Raw genomic sequence first — 26,729 nt, forward strand, 5'->3', positions numbered from 1 at the left:
GCTTTAGAAAGAAATCTCTGGAAACAATCAATGTTACTATCAGCCAAAAACCATTGCCTTCATTGTTTGGATTCCAATAAGTATGAAATTGAGGCTCAGCGATAATCTGAAGTTTGATCCCCTCTTTTTACTGGTGTAATAAAGACTTGAAGACTGAGGAATGAAGCCAGTTAGTGATCCTTGTGCATCAGACATTCATAAATAGTATGGATGAGGGTTTCCATAGAAATGACAACCTGTATACATAATGAAACAGTGAAGATTTTCCTGGGAATCTTTTGTAAGACTGGTATATAAAAGCAATGGAAATGTATATGGTCTTCATAAAAACATACTCTATTTAGGAATATCTGGGATTCACACTATTTGCTCTTGTGCTGGAATGGGACAACTCATCACAGCCAATTTGCTGCAGTCAACTTGACACGGGCAATTTACCTCAGCCAACTCACCATGGCCAACTCACTGTGGGACAACTCATCATGGACAACTCATCGCGAGACAACTCACTGCAGGATAATGTAACAATTCAATGTAATCATTTAAAATAAATAAAGAAATATTTTAATTTTTGTCATTCACATTTCATTCTGTCCCTCCTTTTGCATCCTTTCTTTAATGATTCTATTCCACCATTACTTTGATATTAGTGTAACTCTTGTCCCCAGTGAGTTGTCCCATGGCAACTTGGACATGGCAAATTGGTCGTGGTGAGTTGTTAACAGACCTGCTCCGTGCAGTAGCTATGGTGTTCCATGGTTATGTTTCTGAATGGGCCACATGATATAACCAGTGAAATGTCTTTTTATAGATGAAATACAAAGGACTTTGTTCCTTGAAAACAGAGAACCACATGTGTATTATTTTTATGCAGTGAAATGATGGGTAAGCATATGTCAAGGGAAAAAAGTAATGAGTTTCCATCTGTTTATCTTGGCATTCAGCTTTGCAAGATGTAATGATAGTTTAGCTTGTTTATGGAGAGCTGATGGATGTTCCAGGCTGTTCACAGTGAAACATGGTTGATGGGCATTTTTTTGTTTCTAATCATAGACAATGCCTGTGCAATGAAAGAAGTATAAAAATGTCCATCATTTCCTTCTGGGCATACTGAGTTTGATTCCACTGATTGGTGTCATCCCTATAACTAAAAAAGTCAATGACAACTCTTAAAATGCAATAGTCAAGATGTCCAATTCCGAACAGGACCATATGTTACAAATCACAATGTTGTGGGCAGTAAACTGGGACTTCCATTATTATTAATGATGCAATTGAATCATTCCACAATACAACATGAAGTCTGAAGAACAGATGGAATCAGTACATAGGCATCTTGTTGGATGGGAACTATGGATGAATGGATAGTAGGAATTCATGTTTGTGGTCATCAAATATTTATTATTTATATTTAAAAAAGTCATAGCACATGTGCTAAGAAGAGTTAGATTTATCTAATGCCAATAATTAAGAATTATTAGGACTAACTAAATTATCCTAGTAGGGAATAGCAACGTGGACTTGTTTAAAAAAAACCTGAAGACTGCAAACACAATATTTTTGTGATGTTTACTCCCTGTTTATATTTGAAGCCATGATTGTAGGAGGGCTCTAGATCAGTGTCCCTCAAACCTTTGGGCACCAGGGACCATTTCCATGGAGAAAAGTTTTTTCTGTGGTTTGGAGGGAGTGCGGTTTTGCAGGCTGCCTGAATCCCGCGGATGGGGCTTTGCTTGTTTGCGTGGCACAGTTGTTGGCATGCCATGGACCTGTGACAATCCACAGAGTAGGGTTGGGGACCCCTGCTCTAGATAACGCTGCCTCATGCAATAGACTAAAGTTTCAATAGCTCTGGAGGAGATGGTCTGAATTTCTTGCGTTGGAAAAGCTGTACTCTTTAACATTTTTTACTCATCAGCTCTGTTTTATTGCTAAATATAATTTATGTTGCAGATTAGATGGAGATGGAGATTCGAAAGGATGAGCAAGATTGGGAAAGGAATTCCTGAATTCTGACATCTTTTTTCGGAAACATCAACCAAACCATTTTTTTCAAATGGAAAATTAAAATTTGGAGGATTCTTTTTCTTACATGTTATCAACGATTTTATCTTTTCCTATAAGGCTTAGAAGTATTGAAATAGCCATCTACTCCCTCACAGTGGTTTGCATTAATTATGAAATAATTTATACAAGACAATATAGCATACGGTATTAGGCTATTAGGACTGTTTGGCATTAACAGGGAAGCCTCTCTTTAACCAATGAATCATTAAATAGGGTATTGCAGGGATTTACTTAATTGGCATGTTTGGGTTATAATGCAGACTGTGCAAATCACACCATTTGCATTATTTTATGTCATTTGAGTTATGGCTTTCTACAAACGTGTGTGTGTGTGTGTGTGTGTGTGTGTGTGTTATATCGCAGCAGAATTTGGTCCACCATGCACAAGGTAATATATTTGGGCTTCACTGAATCAGATATTATGTCTATAAAATGAGGACTGGTGTCTTATGTGTTTCAAATCAACAAATACAGCAATGTATTTTTATGTCACCACAAAGGAATACTTAGTGATTCTCAGCCCAGTAAAATGTTAAAAAGAACTTGCATTAAATGTAGTAATTGTATTTTCATAAAATCTACTTGATTAATCTGCCAGAAATCTATTTGACAAGTGAAGCAGTAATAAATCTATGATATCATTTTTTAGATTCATTCTTAGAAGTAGATCAAGGAAGCAATAGAATGATTTTATATTAATTATAACAGAGCAGCTGTAAAACTAGTTTTACAGAATTATGCTAATTTATTACACCTTGTTTTAATGTCACAAAAATAAGCACCAAAGCATTGTTAAGTAGCACCCATATTTTTCTGTCATCACTAACCTTAAAAATTACATTTTCCTTTTTAAAAAAAATATCATTGATTGCTGTTGAGAAATTACTGATGAAACAAGAGTGGAGATTTTGTTAGAAATTTGAAATACAGTTATAATGTGATTTGTGATGTGCAATTACCAGACTCTTAATTCTATATTAATTCATTTATATTTGACTACAAAAGATAGTATGAGAGCTGTTTGTAAGAAGATTAATTAAATTGAGGATATCTTGAAGGAAATTTTGTGAGAGTGCAATTTTATGCCATCCATCCAATACATTATACAACATCTTCTACATATGAATGTTAGATAATGGCTGGTATCATATAATACATATTTATATTCATATAATATGTATTTTAATAATGCAGTGGAAACATGCAGTTTTATGAGTATGATGATATCTAACTCTGGTGCCAGTTCCATTTGTGCTATCAGATACTTTGTGAATTGCTATAGTAGACTTGTTTGACTTTACATTCTGTAAGTTGTTATGCTCACTGTTGCAACTCATCAAGAACTACAGTCTAGAATTAAATTTACAGGATTAAGTAGTGAAGGGAATATGAACTGATCTGCTTTCTCTGGTACCAAAGTTGATTTTAAATAGCCCGTGCATATTCCTTGATTTGCAAAGAGACAGTGAAATTAGTTATTGGCCCAAAATAATAGTATCTGTGAGGTAGCATCTTTCTAACATAAATAGCTTTTGCTGTCTGCATATTAGCTGCCTGTGAATTGCATAATGTTTATATTTTAACCTTGTGCAATTTATCTCTGTCATTTCTGTTTGTTAAAGATTCTTTGCTACACTGCCCCAAAAGGCCCGAATGATCTTCATATCTTCATATATTTTAATAAAAAGCTGAAAAGCTTGTTAATATTGTACACACAAAAATAAAGTGTAGGGTTGTTTTTTATTTGGGGTGGGGGAGAAACATTCAGTGATGCATAAGTAGACTTCTTGCCTTGCTTTTCCCTCTATCCAGTAGCGTTCTATGTTCCAAAATTTAATTAGATTTTGATGGGATGAAGAGATTTCAGATAAAAGCAGGAATTGGTTGATGGAGAAACGTGATCAGCATAATACAAGCCATGAGAAATCTAATGTTCATGCTATTTCCAATTAAGGAGTACTTCAGTTTAGCCCAACAGTCTGAATGAGAGAAAATTCATTGTGGGCTTGTTGATTTAGAGAAGGCATGTGATTAAACGAATAGACTTGAAATATGGAAGTTTGTGCAGAAATATGGAGCTGAAGGTTGTTTGCTGGTTATAATAAGAATGGAGTATGATGGCAATAAAGTGTGCATGAGACTGTGGAAAGCAAAATGTTGAAAATGGTTCAACAACAAGCAGAAAGCTAGATAAAGATGGATGACAATATCCTTCTAGTTGCTGAGTATATTTATAGATAAAGGTAGAAGGAATACTTCTGGTGATGATAGAAATGTGTTGATTGGAACCAATGATGTGCATGTATTTTTAATTCAGACAGTGCCAAGTTGTTGGCTGAGAATGAATGATTTGTAGCAAATGCTAGTTTGATGCAGTGAGGAAAATTAGTCTGAAAATTAAGGTATCAAACTGCAAGCTGGAGAAGCAAGAACTAGCACAAGTAGGTGGGTTGGTGTATGGCGTTTTCTTAAAGATGGGGGGAAATGAACAAATCTCAAAGTGTGCAAATGCTGATAGAAAAATAGTAGATCGTGCTTTTTCTGCCTTTTGTCTAACATATTTTACACCAAATGGAAGAGTTCCCAGTTTCAGTCTGTCTGAAGCAAATTCTACTTTCAGTCTTAGTGTGTATTCTAATCAATAACATAACTAGTTAAATTGACCCGCAAAGATATTGTATTCTTTTCCCTCACTAGGAGGGAAAGAACTGCTTATGAGGAAATTAAGCAAGGCTTTCTGCATTTGTTCAAAGCAGCAAGGAAGGATGAACAAGAAAGTGCCACAGAAATGGTCTCAAGGGAACAGTCAGCATAATGCACTTGGAATTGCTGTGGATGGTTGCTTTGTTACTTTGCTAACTTCCCAGTGTTCTCACCTCACAAATCAATTTCATTTAACAGAAAGCTTGTTTCTCATGCAAGAACGTAAGCAGCTATGGTGGGTTTTTCTTCCAATCAATATCTGTCAGCGTTTTAAAGTGGATTTCTTTGAGGTGGCAGGAATAACCAGAAGGGGCAAACTTCTCTTTACCCCTCTTGGTTATCCAGAGACCAAGTCTTCAGGGTATTCCTATAAAGTATTCCTTCCGCTCTTAGTCACTCATGCCCTAATCACTTCAGATGTCCTATTGTAACACACTGAACACGAAGCTGTCCTAGTGCAAAATGCAGCAGTGTCGTCATTCTGTAAGTGTGACACCTTTGCTTCACTAACGGCATTGGTTGCCAGTATGCTTGTAGGTTCAATTCAAGTTGTTACAACCTGTACAGTCTTACATGGGATCAAGTTACATTTATTTGTCTATCACAAACCTGGACATTTTATTACCCCAGGACCATATCTGGCCTTTTGGCTGTCCCCGTCTAGCCCATGTGAGGTCAGTTGAAATTAGAAATCAAATGTAAATAAGTGCACTGCAAGAGAAGAAGCCAAATTGGGTCATGTCTGCACAGTTGGTCTTCTAGAAGGCCCTCAAAACATGATTTTTTTCCAATTGGCTTGGGGATTCCTTGATCCAGTGGAGCTTGCTAGATGGCTGTATGTCATGTTTATTAATCCTCATCCTCAATGAATACCTCAACACCATTAATCACACTAAAACTAAATGTGGAGTTTCCCAAGATGACTGTCCTGGCACATGTTGGGCAAAATGTGTAGACAGTGCATTTGTTGCACAAATGGCTCTAGACTTATGCTGGGTTTCTGCAATGCACCTTACTTCATAAGCTTGGCAGCCTTTATCAATGAGGCCATGCCAGGTAGAGCAATTTTGTGCCAGCATTACTTAGGCAGTTGGGTGTATGTTAATCCACTTTGTAAGGCCTTTCATGTGTTTTCCAGCAGAAAGTTTCCCCCAAAGGATTTCTTATGAACTTATCCAGCATAAGGAGGATGTTACTTGCCCAATGGGTCTGTGCTCTCATTAGCAGTGTGTGGTTTGATGCTAGACTTGCTATAGAGAGAACTTCATTGTCTGATATTTTACATAGTGATTTGATGCCTAATATTCTGTGAAGACAAGTCATGTGGAAATGGTTAAGTGTCTTGCCCGTCTTTGATACACAGACCATATTTCCCAGGTATACAGAAGGGTAGTGAGTATCACAGCTCTGTACCCTTCAGTTTTGCTGCTGCAGTAATCCTTGATGTTCCAGACAATGGAGTTCAGTGTACCAAAAGCAAAACGTAAATCACCGAACTGGTAGTTACACCAGTCCGATCCCATCTCTGGAAAGGATCTAAATGTATGCAGTGTCAAATACTGGTGTTGAGTTTATGTTCAGCCTGCCTCTTCTATGTCAATATACTTCAGAAGCTCAGCTATTAATGGTGAAGGAGGAACTAGATAATAATAGTTTACTGAACTATCTACATTTTTGGTCACATTGGAACCATTTCCAGGACCGTTGATTTCACTTCTTCTGTCTTTTAAAAATACCCCTTTTCTATCCTCATCAAAAGTAAGGTGGTTCTTCTGAATTTTCCCATATTTTGAACAATCAAGAACTATGGTCCCATTTTTGATATTTTTTGTAAAACATCAATAGTACTGCTAGGCAGAAAAAGAGCTTTTAAATACCCCTTTAATTGCAGATGCTCACCCAAACAAATAAAGTTATCAAGATGCATTCCAGAACAATTCAAAAGCAAGAAGATGTTGCAGACTTGTGTGTAGAAAGAGTAATAAAATGGGTGGTTGCAGAATAGGTAGAGGGAAGGAGGAAATAGAAATAAAGGTAGAATGTTTTATTTCTGCAGAAGGCACACTGAGCAAGATGAATGTGAGCATCAGCTGGCAATTTGATTATTTTATTTCTGTGTAAACTCTGTTATTTGTTTGAAATCAAGAACGAGCTAAATGAAAGATTTATAATTTAAATGTGCTAATATGACCCAGAAATACTTTTCTTAATTGCCTTATTTTGATTCTTGAAAATTAGTGCGGATCCATAATGCTGCTTGATCTGTTTAATGGTGATGCTGTTGACATGAATACTCATCTCAATTTAGGTCTTCAGTTTATTTGTAAAATGTATAAGCCCCATGTCGGAACAAAGGAGAATATAGGGACAAGTATGGTAGATCTGGTCCTCCTTTTTCATTCTCTAGTTACAGAAACAAACATGTCCAGAAAAAGGAAATTTTATGTTACAGTTAATCATCCACATTACCTAGACCCCTTTCAGTCAGGATGCACAGCTAAAGTTCTAAAAGGCCATTGATTGCACTTGTAGACCATTTGTGATGAGATCAGGGTGGTGGTGCAACCATCTGACCCTCCTTAATCTCTCAACAAATTTTGATTCTTTCATCATGGTATCCTTCTAGATCAGGGGTGTCAAACTCGCGGCCCACCAGCCGGATGCATCACACACTGGCCATGCCCACCACCATTTTAGCGAAGGGGAAAAAAGTCGGGATATGTCACATGACAACGATGTGACAATGTGAGTTTGACACCCCTGTTCTAGATCAACTTATGGATAGGCAGGAAGATACAGTGTTGCAGTTCTTCTTCCAAGGTTGGTTCCAGCTGATGTTGAGGGAGATTCTCAACTCTGTCCCCACTCTTCTTTAACATCTGCATGAAATTATTGGTGAAATTGTCTGCCCTAGGATGTGGTATCATCAATATACTTTCCTGCCCCTGACTGGTCAAGTAGTGCTTTCCATTTGTGCTTTCTCAATATCTGGAGATTTGGATGGTGGGCTTGTTGTTTACCAGTTGGTATTGATGATGTTGTTTACCATTCATTTACCTTTGAACTACTGTGTTTCACTGAAAATATGACCTACCCTGAACGTAAATCCTAGCTTGATTTTTACATGTGCACCCAATATAAACCTTACCTGTAAAATAAGCCTTAATTAAGACCCTGCCCACTCTGGGGTGCACGGTAAAAATTAAACTAGGGTGTAGATGGGGGGTGGAGCTGCTACTACTAACCATTCAGACAGTTGCAGCTAGGTCTCGCACACCCCGACACCTGCCTTGCCAACCCATTTCTTCTGCAGCTGGCAAGGCTTTCCTGAAAGCCTCTGCAGCTGATAACAGAGCTCTGGATCGATCCGGAGCTCTGTTATCAGCTACAGAGGCCTTCAGGAAAGCCTTGCAGGCCTTGCTGGCCGCAGAAGAAGTTCCTGAAGGCCTCTGACAGCGAAAAGGAGGTTGGGGCGACACGAGCAACTGAGGTGAGTCAGTGGATGACATCTCCCCTGAAAATAAGACCTGGAGCCTTCTTTGGTGGCAAAAAAATAATAAGAAGGGTCTTGTTTTCAGGGAAACATGGTATATAGTAATGTAAAAGGTTCAGTCAAAATATCACATAAATAAATTAACATTTCAATTGTTCTTGATGAAAATCCAGTACTGGAAAACAACGCTGTTACTGTCAAATCACTATTCCTTCCAGGTCAATTCAACTTATGTACCTTGTTTGAATCCTATTCTCATAAAAGGGTTTCAGATATAGAAGCTACGTCTTTCACATCATTAAGGTTAGACAGTCTGTACTTGTTAGGAATTCAGAGGATTTATTTCTAGATTTTTTTTTTTCTGGCTATAACTCGGATTCTGAATTAGAATATTTTAAAAAATTCTGCTGTCAATGAAACATATATCGCCCAGTTTCTTTATTTTTATTTGTGTGTGTGTGTGCATATTAGTTTTAAATAGCTAGGCTTACTTAGAAAAGCATATAATTGCTTCAAGGTTCACAGTCCTTTCTGGGCAGCTTATAGCACTGTGCAATAAATGTAAAGATGTTTTACATATGTGATGATCCAGCCGTCTCTCTGTTAGCCCTTTTCAAAGCATGCGGGCATGAATGAATGGCTTTCCCTCTGAATGCCAAGACAGCTGGGTTATCTGGAAGGCTTGGCACAGCTGCATCAAAGGTTTGCTCCAGTTCTCTGCAACATCATGTGTAAACACAGGGAAAGCTTCTGTTGGAAGAGTCAGCGAAGCAAAGGAGCTAGGCATGCATGCATGCACAGGCAGAAATGACCTGAATCTAATTCAGAATAAAAGCAAACAAACCAATCATCCAATCTTGTCAAACCTGAAAACTGAAGGGAAAATATAGGTTAGGATTTAATTAGTTCTTTCATTTAAAAAGAACTGTTTAGATTTTTGAGAGCACCTCGTTGTAAGTGTGCTTTGAATATAAAAGCAATATAAAGGCCTCTCTATATATGCAGTACTCTAGACCAGGGGTCTCCAACCTTGGCAACTTTAAGACTTGTGGACTTCAACTCCCAGAATTCCTCAGACAGCAAAGCTGTCTGAGGAATTCTGGGAGTTGAAGTCCACAAGTCTAAAAGTGCCAAGGTTGGAGACCCCTGCTCTAGACTAGGCCTGCAAAGGAGTCATATTGATAAATTAAAAATCCTCGCAGGCTGAAAAACAATATGCTGATCAGCTGTTCTTTGACTAGTGGAGAAAAGGCAGCATTGGAGCTGGTGATCATTATGCAGCTTGGGGCCACAGGGTAGCATGTCTTTTGGAGGGGTGGTGAACTTATTACTTTTTTTAAAAAAAATCAGTGGGCCGCATAGGCTACATGCAGCCCGTAGACCTAACATTCCAGAAAGAGATTCCTTCTGAATCTGTTGGATTATAACTTGCATATTCCCACCACTGCTGCCAATCTATCTAGAGGGCACCTGGTTGAAAAATTACTGCCACTATCTGTATCCTCAGAATAATTTCTTTTATAGATTTCTTTAAGCTGCTAGTTTTTTTTAAAGCTTTCACTTGTAAATACAGTGTGATAATATTTTATTGCTTTTATTCATTTGCCTGTATTACTCTATTAAGTTTTATTGCCACATTCTTCTATTTTAATCATGTTCAATGTTGCATTATTCCCATTATACTAACATACTATAAAAAAAAATCTTAAAACTACTAGATCTAACTACAGTTCTCAAATTTCTCTACCAATATCTGAGGGTCTAAAACATACCGTAATTACACTGGCGTGTGATGGATAGAGTTCTAAGAAACAGATTAATTACATGGTTACAAAAATAGGGGAATGTTGTTTCTTTCTTCTTTTATTCCAGTAGTTTTCTAGCACTAGTTAACAATACCAGCTACCATTACTTTCCTCAGCGATATTGGTGCAATGGTTATGGAGGCCCCCATATAATGTTTCGCTAATGATACCCTCTTCTGTAACAGATCCATGGTGAACGATGTTTTAATTAATTGTACTCTGTGCCAACATCTCCAGCCTGCCATGACATTTGTAAAGTGCCAGTAGCCAAGACAGTTTAATCCACAGTCTTTTCTCTACTCCCACCTAGGTTTTTTGGGGGGGTTCATCCTCTTCACTTTAAAACGGATAGATACCGATGACATTCAGAAATGATCTCACCATCAAGTGGAATCTAATGATATTTTTCCACATTAATGTTTAAGAGCATAATTACATGAAGACTTGATGGCTTCGGTGGTGGTTGCTCTTTCCCTCTGTCTGTCCATTTGTTTACTATTTTGTTTATTAGCTCTGTTTACCATCTTCCCTCCTGAAGAACTCTGGAATTCTTGGAGAACTTGAAGCTTGTATGTAAGAAAGGTATTGCCCTCATATACAATTCTTGATTATTTTTCTATAGCTTATGGAAGCTACCTTTGTTTTCTTTACATGCCCTTATTTATAAAATTCTTGATCCCCTCCACCAGAAGTTATGTAGGCTTTCTTGGTGTTGCTCCTCATCCTTACCGAAAGCAAGAAAGTGCTTACTGAATCTTCTCCCTCATCCCAGCTGGAGTTGGTCGTTTAACAGTTTGAGACTCCTAAACCCAGCAGGCATGGGCATAAATGTAAATATAGTTTGAGTTCAAGGGGAAGTGTGTGCTTATTATAACTGGAGTTCATGACGCAAGGTAGGGGTAAGGATTCAAAGACGTTTCATAGCTAGACTAGATAACCAAGGACCAGCTACTAAAGAGTTCAAAGGAAAGTGCAAGGCGGGTTGTTGTTTTGGCACTAAGCTACCTTCACCTGGCGATCTTAAATAGAGGAGGCTTGGAATTCCTGCCCGAGCATAGTTGCCATTAATCATTCCTGGGTTTCAGCACTACATTGCCCCTAAGTCAGAGGTGTCGAATTTGCGCCGTCACGGGGGGCGTCACATGATGTATCATGACTTTTTTCCCCCTTTGCTAAACTGGGTGTGGCCAGCGTGTGGTGCATCTGGCCCGCGGGCCACCAGTGTGACAGCCCTGCCCTAAGTAGACATGCTTATGCCACTTGCTCCTCTGTGCAGCTGAACATCCCTCTGCTTTCCTTCTATTTAACTCTTCACACGAAGACAGGGATTCCTGTGGACAGGACAGTGAGACTGTGGCTTTAGCCACGGAGGCTAAAGTTGTGGGTGGTGCTGTCTGATGCCCTCTCAGCATTGTTGCTATCCCCATTTTGACCAAAAACATGAGTTGCTCCAAAATACATACAAGCATGAAAACAGATCTGGCAGTGACTGATTGAAGCAGCTGCATCTTCTTCTACAATCAATTAGCTGCAGCAGAAACCTTCCAACAACAGCTGAGTAACCCAAGGAAAAGATGCAGCTGCTAATCTGCACCACCTTGTTCTAAAACACCTCAATGGAATTGAAGCATTGCACATTTTTTCTCCCATTTTTCTTCCTTTGGTCCTCCATCTTCTGAGGATCACTGATCAACCAGGGGCATGACAAATTACAAGCAGTCCTCATTTAGCAATCATAATTGAGATATATGGAATCATAATTGACTAATGGAAACAATCACTAAGTGGGGGAATCACATGACCATAGCCATGCTTTCCTTTTTCCCACTCTCATGCCCTTTGGATTGGCTACTCCTGTGCTGAGATAATTAGCAAGAAGGGAATTAATCTTTGTATTTACATTAATTGGGGAGTTTAGGATTGCAAGACAATAAACAAGCACACAATGGGGAATACACCAGGCTGGTTGTATCCTGCACTTGGGTCTATCAATCCAAAGGTGGGGTGGGCTGCTGGTGCCATTGCATTCCTTCCAATGTGTATTCTCCATTGTGTGCCTGCTTACTCTCTTATAATCCCTTTCTCTCATATTTCTCCACTATGCAAGGGGGCACAAAAAAGAAAAGTAACACGACAGGGATAGTAGGAGAACCGGTACTGACTAGAAAGGCAATTGTGTGAGTGAGGGATGCTACAAAGTTGTAAATGTAGCCATTGGTTGTAAAGTTACTTTTTTAGCACAGTCGTAATTTTAAATGCTCATTGAATATTGCAGTCACTATGTAAGGATTATCTATATAATTCATTTCTAACCTACAAAATCCTTGTACATTGTTTACAACAGCAAAGCAATAATTGGCCAGCAGGTGAGTTATAGTTTATATAAAATTTCATCACTACAAGTACTGGCATTATGCAATGTGCAAAGTTCAGACTTTTTTCCCCCAATCAGAATCTATCATGAAATGCTAGGATTCCATAAAACTTCATTTGAGAAAGAAGGGCTCAGAAAGTAATTTACAATCCAGTACCTCATTATTAGAGTTTGCCTGTGTTTTGTGCATAGCCCCTTTTAAAGGTGTTGTTAGGCTTTAGTCTTGCTTTAATTTTTTTTTTTTTTTGGCAAATGAAATGAACTTTATGGGATTTTACCCCTGTGGATGGATTTAAATGTATCTTTAGTGTAGTATCACTTTGTATTTGTGGAATCTAATGCTTCCTTTTCTTTTTATTGTTTTCAGATTATTGTTGGAGAAACTGCAGTGTTTTGCTTACAGATGGCCACACGGGATTTTGAAAACCAAGAAAAAACAATATTAACTGGAGACTGTTGCTATATAAACCCACTGGTGCGCAGGACTGTCAGGTTCCTTGGTAAGAATATTGGGTGTTATTTTCTAATCTTCATGCATTAGGGTGTGTAAATCAATTATGTAAGCCTCTTGCTCAATTGAATTGTCTCTGGGTTCTTGAGGTATATGCATACAACTATAACCTTATACAACTGTAACCTTAACTCTCATCACTCCTTTAATAATAAACTCTGCTCTTGAGAACTCTTGCTCTGTTCAATAAGATTCAAGCCATAATGCCCTTGAAAAACCAACATTCTCAGTTTGTATCAGTTCATTGCATTTACTGTACTTCTGTATGGCTTGAGATGCAAGGAGCAATGTGTGGATTAGCAAGGTGGTCTGTAGAGCAGAGATCCTAGCTTGCATAAAATGACATGACCACAGTTGAAGTAAAAGTGAGTTTGGATTGCATTTACAGCACAATGGTTAAATATGTTAGAAATGACTGATATTTTACTTACTGTTGCCAGGGAAAATGCAAGCAAGGGGACAGCTAAGGTTCGCAATTAGTCCATAGATTCTCTTACTTTATTAAAATTAGAGATTGCTGGATTTGACAGGCCTGGCCATTTTCACCATGTCTCTATCTTTTCCCCTTTTGGGGGAACATTGTTGAGAAGGTGGCCTGGCTGCAGCAACAGAAAGCTCTAGAGGAGACAAGCTTTCTAGACTCTTTCCAATCAGGTTTCAAACCAGAATACAGAATTGAAAAGACTTTGGCTATATTTGCTACCGACCTCTGGTGGAACTGAGATGGTATAGTGCCATGATGGTGAACCTATGGCACGCATGCCACAGGTGGCATACAAAGCCATTTGTGCCGGCACGCGAGCTAGAGGCAAACTTACCTCACTGCGCATGCGCGTACCTCACAGCTGATTTTCAGCCTGTTTGAGGCCTTTTTTGGCCTCCCAGAGGCTTGAGGACAGCTTCTGCAGCCTTTGCAGGCCGAAAAATAGGCCCATTTCATCACTTCCTGTAATACCAGAAGTGACGAAATGGGCCTATTTTTCAGCCTGCAAAGACTGCAGAAACTGCCCTCAAGCCTCTGGGAGGCCGAAAAAGGCCTTAAATGGGCCGAAAATCAGCTGGAAGGCACAGTGTAGGTAAGGGCGGCGATGTGGCGGGGATTGCACGTGCATGTGCAGGGGGTGTGGGGGGTGTTTCCATGCATTGCTTTCTGGGTACTGGCATGTGAGTGCACGCGTGCGAGCGCGCACACAATTTTTGGCACAGGAGCCCAAAAAGGTTAGCCGCCAGTGGTATAGTGCAATCATCCTGGTTCACCTTAATCTCAAAGTGGTCTCTAATATTATCCTTTTTATTATTATCCATTTGTGGGAATTATGAGTGGGAGTTCTCCTTCTTTCTTTGTAGTTGGATCCAGACAATGTTGGCAGGGAAAAAGAATCAAGCCAGAGACCTCTGATATATGGGGTGTCTCAGGATTCGATGCTCTCACCCCTCCTGTTAAAACATTTGCATAAGGGTACTAGGTGAGATATTCAGCAGTTTGGGGGGGTCAGCTCTCACCAGTACACTGATGACATCTCAGTCCAACCAGATCCTTCTGTCAAGGTCTTGTCCCAGTATTTGTAAGCTGTGCTGGGGTGGATAAAGAAGGACAGATGCAAGCTCGGCTGTGGCAAGCTTGAGTAGTTATGGGAGCTTGGATCACATGGGAAGAGGACTAAACAGTTCCATGGGTTGAGATTACACTTCCCCCTTTAGGACTGATGTACCATTTGGGTTGTCTTTTTGAACTCACAGCTCCTGCTTAAAAGATATGTAGCAATAAAACTCTTACAAATTCATCCAGCACACCAATTGCACCCATATCTGGACCAGGACAATCACACACACTTGGTGACCTCACGTGTGGACTGTAGCGATGAAGACCATTTAGAAGCTGCAATTGATCCAGAATGCGGTTGCTAAGGGAATTATGAGCATGCATGTCACACTATGCCAATAGAGCATTTCATTATCATGAGCTGAATTGACTTATCATTAAGATTCTAGATGCAATTCAGAGAACTAATAATCTATCAAGTTCTTGATGGCCCAGGAGAGGTACACACAGTTCATAGGATCAAAAACTTACCAGTAAAAAAATAGGCCCTCCAGCACCAATATTAACTGGCACACACAGAGAGAGGAGTAATGATTCTACCTGTTACAAACATAGCACACCTAAAAATAAATCAAGATTACAGTTAGCATGTCTGCACTGGTGTGTACAAAAACAGAACAAGGTTCTATATTGTTTTCATTTTCTCTTAGCAGTGTGCCTTTCACCAAGCTTACATGCAAAATATTTATTTAATAAGATTATTTAATTTGATTAATTATTTAATCAACTTTATTATTAATCAGATTATTCATTTTATTGTGCTACTGTAATAGCAACTTAATCATTTCTTTTCCTTCCCTTTCTTTAGGCATTTATGCATTTGGACTTTTTGCAACAGACATATTTGTAAATGCTGGACAAGTAGTAACTGGGAATCTTGCACCTCATTTCCTTGCACTTTGCAAACCCAACTACACAGCTCTGGGATGTCAGCAGTTTACACAGTTTGTCAGTGGTGCAGAGTCTTGCTCTGGAAATCCTGATCTTGTCATGAAAGCCCGAAAAACTTTTCCTTCCAAAGAAGCAGCTCTGAGTATATATGCAGCAACATACATCACTGTAAGTAAATCCGGCAATTGGGTTTAGGTTGTTGGCCTTCTCAGATGACTTCAACTTGTAGATTTCCCACAACCTTTGCTTGGTCACCACTGCAACAGGGTGAAATCTGCTTTCATTTTTGTTTGACAGCTGCAGCAGTGGTCAAATAATAATATAAGTCACTGGTGAATAAATGGCCTATATCATTACAGAGGTGTCAGTCATGTTGACTTTGGAACAGTTTAAATCGGTTTTACGTGTGCAGGTGTTCCAGATGGTGGCTGTTTATTTCTCTCCTCCAGGGTTTGCCTCTTCGCTTGCTTATGCCATCCACAGAATCTTTGATCTTGCTTTGAGTTCATGCATGGTTCTTTCAGTATTATGTTCACCAGATTCATAGCTTAGGTAACGTCCTATCTGTAAGAGTCAAATGATTTTTTTTTTTATTTCAATTTTTTAAAAAAAAAATCTTAAAATTTCCAATGTGTGCTGTTTGGAAGAGAAAATGAGAGTAACGCTGTTCCTCTTCTCAAATGTATCAAAGGGCTAAATACTGCTTTTTGATAGCACCGCCTGCTGTTTCAACTTCAAATGATGTGCAATAATTAATTTTGTACAAAGCGGGCTTTGTTCGTCTCAGTGGGGCTCTTCACATTGGGGAGGCGATGTTGGGCTCAGCAAGGCACAGAAGCGATGCTGTTGTTTGAGGCTGGATTGAGTCCGTGTCACTCACGCTGCTGGGACCCCAAGGTGATGTTATTCTTACTGAGGGGGCTTTGTTTGTCCCTGACAGCTTCCTCCGTCCCATACATTAGGCAGATAAAAGGGGAGGCTTTGGAAGCAATACAACGGTTTCATTTTGCTTTGTGAATGAGCTTCCAGAGGTGGCTTCAAAGCTTTGCATTACTGTTCTTACGTTATCCTTCCAGACAGGGTTGCACAGCATTGCTACAGGAATACATTAATGTTATAAAGATAAGGAAGAAGCATAACTAGAGGGCATTTTGATGGGCATCTCATGCAGTCTCTCTGCTTGATATCCAGAGAAGGAAGAATCCCCTGTGAATATTTCTCCATTCTTAAAAAAAAAAAATATCTTGGTATAGTGGAACTGTGTGTTGGGAAATGCCCAGGCAGGCAGGAAAGATGACTCAAGCAGGGAATTAGCCTTGAATTGTTGCACAGCCGCAAGAGATCCACAACTACTAAACTCCACAGAAACTTAACTATCTGTTCCCAAGAGAAGGCAAATAGTCTGGAGAGATTCCTGTATTACAGGCAGAATACAATAAAATGGTTAGCTTGTATTCTACATGTGTGGATCTGGTTGCTTGCACCTAGCACTGAGTCTTTCCAATATATGATTGATGGCTTATGTATAGCCCTTTACAGCTGGCCCTGTGTCCTGTTACAGATAGTAGTGCAGTCACCCCAACTTTATGGTTGGCTGCCTAACTGCATTGTTGTATTGGGGAGAAAAGCTCCCCCCACCCTGAAATAGAAAGCATCCTGACCATCCACTGACCAGTGAGCTGACAAAGTGAGTGTGATGAGAGGCTATGTGTATACTGTGTGTCAATACAAAATATTGAAAGTTCAGTTGCATGTATTAACATATCCCTCTCCTTACTTTTTTAAAATGTTAAGTGCCCTTATTCTTCTCTTTGTTCTTACATTTCTACAAAAAGGTAAATTACAAATATTTAATTAAGCCACTTGTTTACTTGTTTTATTTTTAACAGTTAGGGTTGATGATTTTGGCTGGCTTTGGTATCTAAGCCAATTATTGTCAATGGCAGGATTTAATCTTGGTGGTTTGGCGATCAGGCCATTCAGTTGATCAAAGAAGATAGATAACTTTTTCGTTTGACTTTTTCGTATTCCGCCTTGCAATTGCATTGTGGGTAAGGAAACCTTTTTATTTTCTTATTCTAAAGGAGTAAAGAACTGTTGTTGTTTTACCACTATGTTGGCTAAGTTGGCAATCTAGTATGAATTTAGGAAGATTTCTTTGCAATCCTGGAAGTAGGAGAAGATGCCTCCTTAGATTATTGTGACCACCTATCTGGACATTCTCAAGGTTGAAAGGAAGGCTGCAGTTCTATAGGAGATTTGTGGAGTCCTTGGCAACCTATCAAAATGACTGATAGTGTAACAGAACAGGTCACAATTCATATAGACAAGCCCTTGGCGCTTCACTAACAGCTACATTATTGAATTCACTATAAGTAGAATAATGGATGAGTAAGACTATGTCCAAATCCAGGGATATGATCTGAAAAACCCATGCTGTAACAACCTTAAAGATGTACAACAATCCAGAGTATTTCCATACCTAACATTCTGGAAACTAAAAAATCACAAGATATAACTAGTAAATACTGATAAAAATGGGCACAGTTGGGAATAGATTCCTTTCTACAATGTCCCCTCCATTTCAGTTTCTATGAGTATGTAGTTTGTAAAAATACAGAATCAGAGATCTTACCTTGGAGGTATAAAATCAAAAATATTTTGGTCTCTATGACCATTTGCTGAAAGAGAAAGAGAGCGCGTGTAATAAATGTTTTAGATTTCTTTGGCATTAGAAAAATCTGCTGTTCAAGAAATCTTCAACTCCCACATTGCAAAAACATATGGACTACTCTATTTGTTCAGGGTAAAGCTATAGACACAATTTACATAGACTTCTGCAAAGCCTTTGATTCAGTGGTACATGACAAACTACCGTTAAAACTAAACTCTTACGGCATTTCCAGATCCCTTCGTAAGTGGATTACTGCATTCCTGTCAAACAGGCAACAAATACTAAAAATAGGGAATGCTATATCAAACCCTGCTCCAGTTAACAGCGGTGTCCCCCAAGGCAGCGTTCTAGGAGCCACACTCTTTATGCTCTATATTAATAACCTTTGCTATCACCTTATAAGCAACTGTGTCCTCTTTGTGGATGACGTAAAACTATTCAACACCATCGACAATGCTACTATCTTTCAAAATGACCTTGATTATGTGTCTGAATGGTCAAACAATTGGCAACTCCAAATCTCGACCAACAAATGCTCTGTCCTACACATTGGTAAAAAAAATCAGTACACCAAATACAAACTAGGTGGATATGACCTCATTGATGATCCCCACTCTGTCAAAGACGTTGGAGTTCTCATATCAAATGACCAAAGCGCCAGAGCTCACTGTAACAGCATTGCCAAAAAGGCATTAAAAATTGTAAATCTAATCTTATGAAGCTTCTCCTCCGGAAATACTGAATTGCTAACTAGAGCATACAAAACTTTTGCTAGACCAATATTCGAATACAGCTCATCAGTCTGGAATCTGCACTGTATATCGGACATTAATACAATTGAGCGAGTCCAGAAGTATTTCACTAGAAGAATACTACACTCCTCTGCTCGCAACAGAATACCCTATATCACCAGGCTTGAGATTCTGGGCTTGGACAACCTTGAACTACGCCGCCTATGATTAGACTTAAAATTATCTGCTACAATGTCCTACCAGTCAATGATTACTTCAGCTTCAACCATAACAATACAAAAGCACACAACAGATACAAACTCAATGTAAACCGCTTCAAACTCGATTGCAGAAAGTACGACTTCAGCAACAGAGTGGTCAATGCCTGGAATGCACTACCTGACTGTTGTTACATCTTCTAATCCCCACTCCTTTAACCTCAAACTATCCACTATTGACCTCACCCCATTCCTAAGAGGTCTGTAAGGGGCGTACATAAATGTACTATCGTGCCTCCCTGTCCTATTGTCCCCATTTAATTGTACCTATTTTCTGTATTCTTACTGTATTCTTATGTTTATATTTATACCTATTATCTTGTAAGCGATTGACAAATCAAATAAATAAATAAAAAATAAAATAAATCCCAGCTAGATATGTTCTATATAATTTTGACCTATGCAGTTGTTCCAGTTTTAGAGCATAAGTTGCCTGTAGCAGGTATCTGTTATTTTAAGTCTGTGATTTGTGTACCAGAATCAGGCAAAAAATGCTTAGTTTATTTCAAGAGTGGGATTTGTTTATTGTATGTTGGATCACATGTAATTAAATCTATTATAACAATGTGCAAAAGTTGCTTACATTACTTATCGTTGCACCGGGCTTCGTTTTTGAATTGGCTTTTCATACAAATTTAAATAATTGACAGAAATACATAAAAAGAGATAAGAACATGCATTTGTTGCAAAATAAGCAAGGGAATGTTTTTATCCTGTCAGAAAACATTTTCTTCCATTAATGTTCACGTTTAGTTAGCAGAAAAAAAGGTGCAACATCTTTTCCTTTTTTTTTTTTTTCCTGCTGATGTGGTTTTATGTGGAGTCCCAGTTGTCATCTAATTCTTCTGCATGAGTGAAAAACAGCCTTGGCAGGCTGACTTGACCACATTAATGTTGACATTAGGGGGTCTTTTAGATATCTAGAGCAACACGATTACATGTCATTAGTTGAACGCATGCTTCATTTAGGTTTGCAAGTTGAAAATCATACATCTGAATTAGTTAACATAAAATTCCAGAGGGGGGAGGGAGGGAGAGATCTGCATGTTAAATTAGATGCATATAACAATATCTAAACCTGTATCTATATAGACATAATTACTTAGGATATAAAAGCAATGGCTACTTTGGGATTGAAATGGTATAAACAATCAAAACATGACTGAAAAGTGGTAAAGAGCATGTGCTGGCTTTTATGGTTCTCTGTCCAAAGATTCATAAAACGCCATATATTAGAAGATGCATTAAAACACATTCATTAGAGAAAGTTATATAGGGAAATGGAAGTTATACATGAAAACAGATATGGATTTTGTAGAGTTTTGAATTCCTTTTAAAGAAAAAAAATATGTAAAAATATAATGGAATACTATAGTTACTGTAGGAATACTATAGTAACTGTGACGTTAACAAAGACTACATTTAGAATGATCCATATGCTTTTTATATCTATATATAAAAGGGTTTTTCCCCTTTGAGAGGAAGAATAAAAACAAAACTATTCAATTATCTGAACTATTTGATAATTCAAGACAGGAAATAAAATCAAAGCAGCAGCTAATCCATTAAAATTAAAGATAATTTCTAATAATTTAACAACGAAAGAATAGTTTGGGTCTTAGAATTCATCTTATACTTATTAGTAGAGCAACAATATTTGGCATCTCTGATACAGAACTATTTATAATATGAAGAAAATAACTATCCTATATCCATGAACAGTGGATAATATTAATTCCAACTTGCATCCCAAAGCCATCTTCATTTGCAATGTGACCCCTACACTAAACTAACTCTCTGGCTGTATACTGAATTCTAAAAGCTTGATGGTGAATGCATGACCTTGATCCAAATAATTATGGGTTTTTGCTATCTAATTGGACAAGCATGTTAAAGGAAGTAGGTTCTTACCAAGTTTCTGTAATACATCTACAGAGCCTGATTAATCTTAAAATTGCCATCAGGTATGTTTTTTTTTAATGCTACCATGAAACTTAAGTAAGTCTATATATTCCTGTGTTCTGAAATATCCTTGTTTTTATAATATTGAAAGTAATTGGAATTGCTCAGCACTTTTGCCATCTAAGTGCAGATGAGATGTAATTGTACCTCATTCCAAGTGACAGAACTCCTTTGTAAAAGCAACTGTCCATCTGTGCTATTGATATCTTAGTGGTGGGATTCAAATAATCTAACAACTGGTTCTTTGCCCTAATGTCCGAATGGGCGTGGCTGGGTGATCATGTGACTGGATGGGCATGGGAAATTTCTCCTTAGTCCAAGTCACAATAAAATAGCACTGTTCAAATATTTAGAATAGAATAACAGAGTTGGAAAGTACCTTGGAGGTCTTTTAGTCTAACCCACTGCTTAGGCAGGAAACCCTATACCACTTCAGACAAATGATTATCCAATCTCTTCTTTAAAACTTCCACTGTTGGAGCATTTACAACTTCAGGAGGCAAGTTGTTCCACTGATTAATTGCTCTGTCAGGAAATTTGAGGGGCTCCTACAAAAATGAGGGAGTCAACTCATTTTCCAAAGCACCGAAAGGCACAACAAGAAACAATGGATGGAAACTAAAGACAGAAGCAACCTAGGACTAAGGAGAAATTTCCTAAGGGTGAGACCAATCAACCAATGGAATAGCTTGTCTTCAGAAGTTGTGGGTGCTCCATCATTAGCGGCTTTCAAAAAGAGTGAGGGAAGTACACCCCAAAAGGACAGTGCCAGGAACCACTAAAACAATGCAGAAAACAGAAGTGTTAAAACAGCCATTCCCCTTTTTTTAAAAAAAGTCAACCCCAAAGTAAATGCAGCAGCTGAGAGGGAAATTAAGAGCAGCCACTCATTGAAAGCCTGGGCATGCTGCCAAAAAGCAAATTAACCCTTCCAACTCTATTATTCTATGTTCTCTGTTCTCTGTTCTAAATTGGGTGCTTCAGCAGAAGCAATACACTGGCTGGACCACACATGCATTAAATTCACAGCCTGTATGATCAAGCTGCATCATTGTCATCTCCACAGGAAGAAACAAGAAGTAGCCAAGACTGCAGCAGCTATAAAAGGTCTTGGGGAACTCCAGGGAGTATCATCTGATCACAGAAGTGTTACTTAATACTCTTTATAATGAAAATGTTTGTAATCTTGGCCTTCTTCCTGAAGGGAAGAGGTTAATCCCATCCCTAGATGGGTGATTGATGGGTTTCCCTGCCCTAATCCTGTCAGTTTCTGTTGTTTATTGACTTGTTGTTTATTGATTCAGCATGTGGCTGTATTCCAGCTGCAACTCTTAATTGGTTCTTGTCTGTCTGCTCAGAGCTATTAACTGAAGGGAGAGAGAGGGGAAAAACCCTCTTGCACTTTATTTTTAACCGGTTTCTCCAAACTGCATAACCAATTAACTAACGGTTCGGGTGAACCGGTGAAAACTGGCTGAATCCCACCTATGTATCTCAGGGTTGAATTGTGGGGTCTTTGGTGCTCTCTGAGCTCGGTTGTTTTCTTGCAGACGTTTCCAAGTATGATTGATTGCTTATTGTACCCTATGACTATCATTAAGTGTCGTACCTTATGATTCTCGAATCCTGACAAATGTATCTTTTCTTTTATGTATACTGAGAGTATTTACACCAAGACAAATTCCTTGTGTGTCCAATCACACTTGGCCAATAAAGTATTCTATTCTTAGCAAACTATGTATTTAGATACTTAGATTAACAGAGTCGGAAGGGATCTTGTAGGTCATCTAGTCCTACACCCCCCCCCCCAAGCAGGAGACCCTACACCAGGGGTCCCCAACCACCGGTCTGCGGACCGCTACCGGGCCGTGGAACAAATCCTACCGGGCCGCTGGTTTGCTGGCGCCGCCATCTTGTTTTTGATGAAAAGTGCTTCTGGTGAGCTTTTCTGGGCAGAAAGCTCACCGGAAGCACTTTTCATCAAAACAAGATGGCGGCGCCCAGTGCTTCTGGTGAGCTTTTCTGGGCAGAAAGCCATTTCTACCTGGAAAAGCTCACTGGAAGCGCTGGGTGCTGCCATCTTGTTTCGATGAAAAAGTGCTTCCGGTGAGCTCACCGGAAGCACTTTTTCATCGAAACAAGATGGCGGCGCCCAGCTGATGCCTGTACCGGGCCGCGGCATAAAAAAGGTTGGGGACCACTGCCCTACACCATTTCTGACAGATGGCAGTCCAGTCTCTTCTTGAAAGCTTCTAGTGATGAAGCTCCCACAACTTCCAAAGGCAACTTCTGTTCCTTTGGTTGATTCTTCTCACTGTCAGAAAATTTATCTTTATTTCTAGGTTGAATCTCTCCTTGATCAGTTTCCATTCATTATTCCTTGGCTGGGAATGTTATCTAGTTTGTAAGGAAATGTCTGCAGGAAAACAACCAAGCTCAGAGAGCACAAAGGAATCCACAGTTTCCAACTATGTAGAATTGTCTAATGCTGTTAGCCTGCAAATATTGCAGATATAATAGATTTGTTTCTTGGTTCTGAGTGATGTGTTGTCCAAAATTGATGGAACAAAGTTTTGCTTTCCACATCATAGTTTTGAATCCAGAAGGATTTCTAAATTCCTTTATGTTATGCCTATATAGCTCTTTACTCAGATCAGCAAATTTCTACTCTTTAAGTGTTTCCATCTTATCTGAATTAAACTGTCACCTTGATATAAATCAAGGACGGGTGAAATACACTCCTATCAGCCTTTGCAAGGACCAGTGGTGAGAGGTAAGTAAGAGTTATAGTCCAATAAAATCTATCTGCTCCTGCTGTAGATAGGATTACTGGCATTTCAAGTCTGCCTGACTATTAGTGACTCTAGGCAACTTACAGCTGAAAAGGGAAAGGAAAGGAAAGTTCAACCAAATAGAGAAGAAACCACCAATAGAGAAGAAACCAAAGACAAATGTATAAAGAAAGAAAAACAAATCACCCTGCCACAAAGCCTGGGAGAATAGCCAGGTCTTTAATAGCTTCCTGAACATCCAGAGGGGTGGGAGCTCCTTTTCCCCCAAAGTGTTTTTAATTTCATTGAAGAGAATATTAAACAAGGCAGTTGTTAAATAAACGGCATTAATTTCTGTATGGGGCTGCCCGTAGAACTAAAGTCCCACTGTGCTAGAAATGCTTTTATCTTGTCAACTCATTTTTTCCTCACACTCGGCAGTTCTTTAACTACTTGTTACTTAAGGAAGAATGTTGTACTGAAAACATTTCCCCTTTTCCGAGATCAACTAAACATAAAAATGAAAGATGAGTCAGATCTCATAAAGCTGCTTTGTCATATGTTTCGTTTGTAATGCGAGTCCCTCTTACAAATTAATGATTCCAAATTTTAAGAAGATGGACACAGGATAAAATGGCAAGCATTCTTTTTGTATGTTATTTCCTTGTTTGTATATTTTCTAATGTTTGGGAAGACTGGAATGATTGAACAGTTATTTAATTCGTGTGATTTTCTTTTTTAGAATGTGTATTTGGCTGTACGGGACTAAGAGAGCTAGGTAAAGACACATATTTATTTTATTTAGACTATTTATATGGCCGATGACCATCTCATAGTAACCATAGGCGGCATACAAAAACAAACAGTAGTTAAAACAATTGCCCAAAATCATATTAGCTCACTCAAATGTCTGGGCAAAAAGCCAGGTTTTCAATGAGTTAAGAAAAGCAAAGAGGGTTTGGGGGATCTTATGGATCTCCAGTGGAATACTTTTCTAGTGAAAAAGTGCCGTAACATACGAAAATGGCCTGTTTAAATTCTGGGAAGCTGGATGAGACCAGCTGATAGTCCTACATATGTCGGGAGAGAAGAATCACACAATCATAAATTTTCCTAGGCTATCAGGAACACTGTGGAGAGAACAGGAAACTTGACTGATATGAGTTGAAGCAAGTAAGGTGTGCCTGGTCTCCCAGCCTTTCAGGAGAACCTGGAATTTGCTAGAATCCTGAACTGCACAAAAGGAACTGAGCACCCGACAGTCTGTTTCTTAGATGAGCTTAAGAGATCTGGCAGTGGTGGACTCCTGCTGAGACTGGAAATTTTGAGGCTTTGGCCAGTAATTTTTTCACCCTCGCTAACCTCTCAGCTGTTACGGGATGAGTCACACAGAAGCCTTTTGGACGGTGAGTGTGATAGTGGTGAAAATAAATACACACCTTCTATTTCTTTTCCCCGCTCAGGCTTTGGTCTATATTTGCCCCAAACCTATATGGCCTTCAAATTAAGAAAAAATATTAATGTTATATTTTGTGTGCCTTTGTCCTTCTTTTGTCTCTCTTCGGTTTCTGGCATCTATTTTAAATCTTCATATTTTAAAATATCTTAGCATATTGTTTTTTTTTTTTTAACAATAGATTCTCCCCTTTTTTTGTGACTGCTTAGTGTGGGTGGCTGCTGCTATGGTAACTCTGACTTTTTTCGCCTGCTAATCAGCCTTTCCCAACAGCTTAGGTGTTGCCTATTTGTGAAACTTTATAATTATTCTACACTAGCCTTCTCCACATGGTGCCCGCAGTTTTCTTTACTCCATCCAATACTGTGGCCACACTTGCTGAGATTCGTGGCAGCTATAGGCCAAGATATCTAGAGGTTCCATACTAAAGAATAGCAATAGCCCTTAAACTTATATATACTGCTTTACAACCCTTTCTAAGCAGCTTACAGAATCAACCCCCAACAATTTGGGTCCTCATTTTACTCACCTCAGAAGGACGGAAAACTGAGTTAGCCTTGAGCTTGGAGAAATTTGAACTCCCAAATTGCAGTCAGCAGGCAGTCAGCAGTAGCAGCCCGCAGTACTGCACTCTAACCACTGTGCCACAGTGGTTAGAAGGATGTTTTATGCTGTTGTTTTAACCAAGTACTTCTTTAAAAAGATAGAATTGTTGCTTACATTTTGGTTACTTCTCTAACACTCTAAATCTCTTTTTTTCAGTAAGTTAATACTTAGTGACAAAATGCAGTGGCATAGTGGTTAAAGTACAGTATTGCAAGCAAACTCTGCCCACAGCCTGAAGCTTGATCTTGATAGGGTTTAAGGTTGACTCAGCCTTCCATCCTTCTTTGGTCGACAAAATGAAGAGCCAGATTGCTGGAGGCAATATAGAAATAATGCTTCTACCTTATACCTATCCAGAGAGTGCTATAAAACTCTGTGGAGTGGTATATAAATGCTATTGGTATATGAATTTCGCCCTCATCAAATCTGAGTTAGATCGGTCTTTGAGTTTTTACTCCCCTCTAATGTATCTTATCAAAGTTTTCATCCTTAACTCACTCTCTTAAATTTGAATGATCTTATCCAACATGTAATGATGTAATTTGAGGGTTTACATATGTTCTAATTGTCCAATATAACATATATCCTTCCCACCTACCTACCTTTTATATGCATATCCGTTGCATGTTTTACAATTGCTTCTGCAGCATGGAAGGGGTAGAATGGAAAGCTTAAATGGAAAGTAATCAGCTCACACCTGTGACAAAAGAAAAATTATTGAAAGAAGAAAGAGCAATCAAGAAATGATCAAATATCTATTTTTGTAGGCCAGATCTGGTACCATTATTATGAGGACAGACACAC

At 38.8% G+C, this 26,729-nt stretch overlaps 1 protein-coding gene across 2 annotated transcripts in view; it reads left to right on the forward strand.

Annotated features, from left to right (window-relative positions):
* PLPPR5 (phospholipid phosphatase related 5) overlaps positions 1–26,729 on the forward strand; it is a 102,845-nt gene that overhangs the window by 31,007 nt on the left and 45,109 nt on the right. For both annotated transcript variants that reach the window (XM_026674077.2, XM_087960618.1), the window contains exons 2-3: positions 12,810–12,942; positions 15,365–15,615. In XM_026674077.2, coding sequence (XP_026529862.1) covers positions 12,810–12,942; positions 15,365–15,615 — 384 coding nt within the window. The remainder of the gene's footprint in view (positions 1–12,809; positions 12,943–15,364; positions 15,616–26,729) is intronic.

This window comes from Notechis scutatus, chromosome 3 (genome assembly GCF_049901735.1).
Source record: "Notechis scutatus isolate UNSWTSFEM ecotype Mainland chromosome 3, rNotScu1.2, whole genome shotgun sequence".
Classification (NCBI taxonomy): Eukaryota; Metazoa; Chordata; class Lepidosauria; order Squamata; family Elapidae; genus Notechis; species Notechis scutatus.